Raw genomic sequence first — 7588 nt, 5'->3', positions numbered from 1 at the left:
TACTACACCTTCTTCATATTGGGCAGTCCAACTCTGAAGAAGGTGTCCAGGCTCTTCTGTTGATATATTCATTGATAAAAAAAGGCACCACTTGATGAAATATCTGTGTAATGTGTATGTATGTTGGTCTCCTTAGACATTACCATACCGCTAACTTTTGCTCCATAAGTTGTGTATTCCACGGATGTTGTATATTGTGCGCATTTCTTTTGTGTGTACATACTCAACTCCTTTCTTAAAATCAGTACAAATATGTTTTACTATTTTTTATTTCTTTCAAGTTTGAGATTCAGCTTTATTGTCTTTATACATTTTCAGAAGCCCCCTCCACCCTGCACATACAATGAAACGTATGTTAATAATTATTAAATTAGTTGAATAGAAAACTTCCCCAATAAAATAGGCAATCCAATAGAAAAACATACATAAAGTGCCACAATCCTCACATGTAACATTTCAGCTGAAAGGGAATGTGTCTTTCTTAGAAAAATATTAGAAAAGTGACAAACGTTTTCTCTTTGTCCACAAGAAGTCTCCCTATATTTCCTTGTTGTCTTTAAAAACTAAAATTACAAATAACATCACTGCTGAAGTACAATGAGATACAAATATTAAACAACCGACTACTGTTACTGTCATCAGTAGAAAGGTTTTCCTGAAACATTGTAATTCTACATATCTTCATTGAGGTACAATACAACTGTATGTAACATGTTCATTATTTGTGGATTGTATAGTCATACTGCAGTAACATATTTTGGACAATAGAGGGCACCACAATTCCATATTCCCTGTAGAAACCAAAGTTATACTGTAAACCCTACCACCCAATTATATACATCCACACACAAGTTATCATCTTACTTTTTTGGATTTTACTCTGCCGAGTACAATCCAAAAAAGTAAGATGACGCTGGTACTTGTGATACAGTTTCATCTCTATGGCAGAAACACAGTAAGAAGTCAAAACATTCACCAAACTACAAATAAACAATGACAGGAAACAAGCAGGTCAAACTGTATGGAAAAAGTGATGGGTCAAGAACGTCTATCTTAAGAGGAAAACATCCCTGCAGAGAGTATTGGGTCTGAAAACATGGTAAATCTTGCATAGTAACTGGACAGGAAGAAACACTCATTTCCTCTGTGAGTTGATGGCTGCTTTATTGAGAAGTTTGGTTTGTTTGGTACTCAGCAAATCTGATTTCATGTTCTCTGCTGATTATTAACCTGTTGCTTTTAAACAGGAACTTCCTACAGGTTAGCAATATTATGCAAACAGGTCCTGTGTCCTTAATCTGAGCTACCCATTCATTTTCTTTAATTTGAGATGAAGTGCAAAAAATGACTTATTGGTGTTGGAATGTATACAGAGCTCTGCACAGGGCTCTCGCCTAGATGTGTAAATACATAGTGCACATCAGGATTACCCTGAAAAAGGTTAAACAACACGATTATATTAGTACAAACTACTTTTGTATAAAATCAAATACAAGTTTGATGATAAAACATCTTAATATAAAACCTTTTCTTAGCAGCAGGAAAATAGAATGGATATCTAACAGACACATTTTAAAAACATGGAAATCTACTTTCTCCTACAGTAATCTCACAAGAATATTTTAATTAAAGACCCCTTTACATAGATCTATTCAATATAAATATTAAGAGAGAAGATTTCACACTATATCAACTGTTCTCCAGAACATCCTTTGGCAATTTTGACAAAGGTTTCTGGTTTAAAAGAACATTTATTCTTCTCTTTGTGAAGAAAATAAACAGGCACATACTGAAACTAAAAGGTTCTCCCTGTTGTATTCTTCTGTACCTGTTCCTCTCTAGTCAAGTTACAGTTTACATTCATATCTGTCAAAAATGTCATCACTTTGCATCCTGTGACTTGTACCTGTCAGTTAGATGTAGCCAACAATGACACAATGCAAGTTTTTCCATCCAATTTTTAAATCCAGTGAAATCTCAAATCTACACTACTGCATTTGAATCAGATTTGATGACAAAATAATGCTTTAGCCTGCAGCTGGACAATGGTATAAAACGGTTTCTCCTGATGGAAAGTAATACCTGATCTAACATCCCAAGAGCAGGTGCAGGAAACAAAGAGTCAATCAGCTTCTGTCACAGCCTGTAAGCTACAGTTTGGTACTGCTTAAGTTTTTTTTTGGACCACATTCCAGATTAGGATCATTTAAAATGTTCCACATAAGATACAATTGAGCTGAAAGGAATCTGTGCACCAGTAAAACATCCTGATAAAAGCAAGGATCATAAACATCGTGTTTTCTGGAGGGAATGTGCAGTCCTGCTGTCTTCACACCCATATGAGAAGCGGGACTTAGTCCTGCTTTGGCCAGACACATCCCCATGTAAACATCGTCAATGGGAAGAATGGTAATGGACTGAGACATGTTGTATATAACCATAGCTGTATAACCAGACAGGAGGAAGCCCCCACCACCACAGTAAGAGGGATATGAGTTTGACTCCTGCACCTGCACTGGGATATAGTATTTGTTCCAAGATTCTCTTATGGGCCCTACGTTATAGATCAGATGACCAGCAAAGAGGTGTTTGCTTCCATCGTTGTCCTTTAGGCCTTGGAGATACTCGACCATGTTGTTTGTGTGGGCCAAGACGTCATCGTCACCATTCAGAAGGAAGTGAGCGTTTGGACAGTTTTGTTCCATCCATTCCAGGAAGAGGATCTGCTTCAAGGTGAGGTTGAAAAATGAATCATGAAAGTCCCATTGGATGATGTCATTGTACTCACGTTGCTCTACCTTGAGTAGTTTGTTCAGTCTCTCTTTCTCAAAACCAGTATCTGTGGTCCCTGAGATGAAGACCCTTCGGATCCACACACCATTGTGTAGCCTCTCTTTAGCCCAGGTTTTACGCAGCACCTCTCGACGGTCGTAGTTGCCAGGGGAACTTTTAATGACCAGCAGAAGGAAGACTTCTGCAGATTTATCAGCTCCTCCACATTTGTAAGGAAGGTCCAGTAGCATGGGGAAATGGCGACAGTGTCGATAATAGAGAAAGTCTTGGATGTGCTGAGGAAGAGTTTTGAAGCCTGTGATGTTGGCGGCAGACATATTTTGTTGACATGCTGGCCAGGAATATACATAGGGTTTTTTTTGTATCAATTGCCTTATTTGATGTTTATCTTCCCTCGCATCTTCTTCGAGGTTGAAGATGTTGTTGTCAATAAAGTCTTTACAGAGAAGGAGGACAAACAGACTAAGAACTCCTGCTAGCAAGAGAGCTTTTGCACGGACGTTTCTCATCCTTGAATCTCTGTAGTGAGAAAACAAAACGGTGTTATTATCAAAACTGTATGACATAAGTAACAAGATTAATTGGTTGTTAATTCCTTAGTTAAGTTCATGGATAGCCCGTCCTCGGGCATTGCAGCCACTGCCACACTGTACCAGTTCAATATGCATCAATGTTGAAGGCCAAAGCAAACCAGGAGCTGATTAAAACATATTATATTATGCTAAACTGAACCCAGTTTTATTTTCCAAGGAGATGATCCAAGTCAGATTTAATCACAGCAATTTGGCCTTTGATAAAGAAAAAAAGGGGAATAATAAAAAAACAGCCTTGAGTCTCTGACAATGTTTATTTATATTCTCCACATAATTAAAGGTGGGGTAGGTCATTTTGGAGAAACCAGCTCAAGTGCGCTAGATTTTGAAAATACACAACCGTAAAAAATCTGCCACTTCCTTACAGAGCCCCTCCTCCAACACACACGAACACGCACATGACCAATGAGGGCACGAGATACGTTTGTGCCCCGATGGGAGGCTGACAGGCATGTAGGCCATCCAGTTATTTTAGCCAGGCCGGCTAAAATGATTGGTCGTGCTTTTTACAGTACTACGGCTTTCACAGATGACATTTTTTAATAGATTTTTTGTCAAAACACTTAAGATATTCATTGCTATCGGAATGTTAAGAGCATTCCATGGAATATAACAAAAAGTGTATCTCGAGCCGGTTTCTCAAACTTACCTACCCCACCTTTAAGTGAGTTAATGTGAACCTAAACGATAAGGATTGGGTTTAAATGGCTGATGTATCTGTGCTCACAGATATCACTGGCCTATAAAAGTGTCCCCTGAAAGTCTTATTTATTAAGACTTAAGGTTTGGCATTCTGAATCATCAGAATTATCAGAAGTTAAATATCATAAAGTTCCTAGAATGTGTAAATTATCAGTATTTAGCATTAAGTAGTTAGTATCTAGTTTGGTAGCCTGTTGATCTTCCTGAAATGTAAATGTTACACTATGCTCATTCTGCAGAAGATTGGAGCTTTATTTCAACCAACACATTGTTTAATGGAGATGCCACAAACAGTCTGAAGGTGGTTTGAAACATGTTTTTCTAAATTAGAGGCAGGAATATAGACGATGGAGTTAATTTTGAGATCATTTATATTGCAAATAGAAGCATAGACTTTGAGCATTTACTGTTGATAGGAGATTGTATTTACCTGAATTGAGACTACATAGTGACTATTTTGGCGTACACTCACCATATACAACACAGAGAGGCTGAATGTGCCTATAATGAAGCTTTCACACATTTCATATTACTGCTTTGAATAACAAGCAGAGAGCAACAGGAGAGAGCAGACGGTGCCTCAAAGCAGACATGAGGTGGCTTGGCATCTGCCCCACAGAATCCCTACATGTTGTACTAAACCAGCACATGGGCGGAAACTAGTCTAATGCTGTCATGTCTCCTCAAAATGGATGGAATATGTGACAAATACATGATGTCAGACATTAGAACATCAGCACAAACCAATTAGGCCTACAGAAAAACATGAGAAGAAATGGGGAGGGTCCACCAAACATTAACCTTAACAGTCAAATAAAAAAACACTAGCCTCACCCTGTTAATCCACTGGGAAATATGCAGAATGTATGTGCCAATATGCAGACACACAACTGACTGTTTGCAAGAAACCTAACAATACACTACACATTTTGTGGAGTATTTTTCTTCCTTAAAACTTTTTCAATCATATATCATGGTAGTCGACAAACTTATACTGTTTGTATTTTGTTAAGACTGGAGGTCTTGAATTCAGTCATTCTTTTCTGCTAGGCAAGGCAAGTTTATTTATATAGCATCTTTCAACACAAGGCAATTCAAGGTGCTTTACAAAAATGAAAGACATTCAGACAAAGGCATTTAAAAACAGTCATTAAAAAGAAAAGATAATAAAATGAACATTAAAAGAAAAATACATGAATAAAAAGTTACAGTGCAGTTTAAGCTATGAATAGTTCACACAGAAGTTCCACTTTACTGATGCCTTTCTTTAAGGTTTCTCCGAACAGGAGCTGTATACGCTTGTATGACACATACGTCCCGAGCAACATACACAGAGAAAATCAGCCAGGACAAAGTCCCCAGACACTGATTCCCTGCGATTATAGCCCCAAATGTTCATTAACCAATGCTGTTAATAATATACTAGGTGTTTTTCCCCCTAGCTTACTCATAACTTTGCTTTTACTTTGTGTTGATTAATGACGCATGAGCCATTCAGGCAGTGATGATCTGGCCTCTCCGTGGTTGCCATGGAATGTCTACAATGAAAGTGGTCATGAGAGTGACGAAAGACACAGACTGACGGGAAGACAACTAACAGGATATTTTACACCCGGACTAAGTAAATGAACTAAAGGACTGAATATTTAACTTTATATTTTTTAATTCTTAAATCTGCAGTTTTTTTCAGATTTAAGATACAAAATATATGATTGGTTTACAAAACATTATGCATTACACTAGGTTCAATTAACACACACAGCTCTATTCTGACAAGCTACAACACTAGCAATAAATACAGTTTATTATTATATTTATTTATTCATATGCCATGCACACAGGTGTGAAAAAACAGCCTTGGTCTAGATTCCCTTTTAATATGCTGCTGAATCAGCAAAAAGTTGAAGAATTTAGAATTGGAGAACTATACTCTGAATGTTGTTGAATCGGCATTTACATAAATATAACAAAAAATATGAAGTCTTGAATAAACCTGGAAAGCTCCACATCAATCTGATACAACTTTAAAATGCAGCTTACACATTGATGCATTAGTAAGCATTACTAGAATTTAAGATCAGGTTAAACATGAGCTATTAGATTTCAATTGCTTTTCTGTTGATTGTGTTGTATAAATAAAGTAATATTGAATAATTATGTATTTTTATACATTTAATATATTCATATTTTACTGCAGAACTAATACTTTTACTACGAATACTAAATATATTTAGCTGCTCCCCTGCTGATAAAATAATCTTGGATGAAATCAAGGGTTGATTTAAGCTGAGCTGTTTTCTTTCAGCAGAGTAGGCTTACTTTTACTTAAGTGATATTGTGAATGATTTTAGAGTACTTATAAAATAATGTTTTACATCCTTGTTTTGGTAGCCTACTTTTTGTTCAAGAGTCTAAATAGTTAACGTCATGTGAAACCATATATATATATATATATATATATTTTTATGAAAAGGAAGTCGTTATTTGATCAGGTGACATTTAATTTGTACTTACAATAGGACATATTTATAACATTATAGCCTATTATAACTTGTATCACCATACGGTTACAATAGCTAACAATAAAGAAAGGACAGTATAAAAAACAACTTTCTTACAACTTGGCCTACTACTTTTTGAAAAGAAAGTGAAAGAGGAAATAGCCGGGTTTTTCGGTCAGGAGCGTTGTTTTTCCGACCTATCATAACATTTTATGATATAGGCTACAATCAATTATCCTAATTAGATTTGCTGAAATCTCATCTAACATATTTTACTTTTATCGGAAATAATTTCCCGTTACTTTAAAACGGAAGCTCTCTCCACTCTAATATAGCGTGCTGCTACGTTACAAAAACATTTGGTTTTATGAAGTTGGTTTGAATAAGTGTAGGGTACTTACAGTTATAGTTCCTCCTGTGAGTCTCTGTAGCCCCAAAGTTATCGCTAGTCCTCAGCAGCATGATTTGTGGTCTGGACTAATGTCAGCGCGCTGGGCGGTGCCCGTTTCTCATGATGGACGTCTGCGTCAGGAGGACTGACTGTCCATACTATAGATCAGGGGTGCCCAACCTGTTTTGAACCGAGAGCTACTTTTAAAGTAGCCAGTCTGCCGAGATCTACCAGTCCAAATAGAGAGGCGTAGCCATTACTGACAGGTAAATACACACTACTTGTATAAAACTGACCTTTCTACGATGAATACTTCATAAAATACTGCAGATCCTTTATCTTACCTCTTTCTAATCTACACACATACAAGTATTTAACTGAAGTTACACAAGTGTTGTTGATACAGAGTTGGAGTTTATTCACACGTCACACACTACAGTGGGTATAATGTTTTCAAGAAACATTGAAGTGCTGCCACATATGACACAGGAAAAAAAGAAAAGACGCTGAACCCTTTATTTGCCATTATATAAAAATAGTGTTGCTACAAAAGTATAAATGAGGCTTACTAATAAGACAACTCAGATCTGAAGCTACACAGGAATCTG

At 36.7% G+C, this 7588-nt stretch overlaps 1 protein-coding gene across 1 annotated transcript; it reads right to left on the bottom strand.

Annotated features, from left to right (window-relative positions):
• Positions 1–251: 251 nt before the first annotated feature.
• LOC117544258 (N-acetyllactosaminide beta-1,3-N-acetylglucosaminyltransferase 3-like) lies at positions 252–7149 on the bottom strand. Its single transcript, XM_034213155.1, has 2 exons — positions 6991–7149; positions 252–3312 (listed from the first exon to the last, which is right to left on the bottom strand). The coding sequence occupies exon 2, from the start codon at positions 3300–3302 to the stop codon at positions 2151–2153; it is 1152 nt and encodes a 383-aa protein (XP_034069046.1). The 5' UTR covers positions 3303–3312; positions 6991–7149; the 3' UTR covers positions 252–2150.
• Positions 7150–7588: the final 439 nt, after the last annotated feature.

This window comes from Gymnodraco acuticeps, unplaced genomic scaffold (assembly GCF_902827175.1).
Source record: "Gymnodraco acuticeps unplaced genomic scaffold, fGymAcu1.1, whole genome shotgun sequence".
Classification (NCBI taxonomy): Eukaryota; Metazoa; Chordata; class Actinopteri; order Perciformes; family Bathydraconidae; genus Gymnodraco; species Gymnodraco acuticeps.
The sequence above is the reverse complement of the archived record's forward strand: the minus strand, read 5'-3'. Positions and strand labels throughout refer to the sequence as shown.

Bases quoted from the DNA above. Each gene is read 5' to 3' on its own strand.
- LOC117544258 (XM_034213155.1), bottom strand. From the start codon at position 3,302: ATGAGAAACGTCCGTGCAAAAGCTCTCTTGCTAGCAGGAGTTCTTAGT.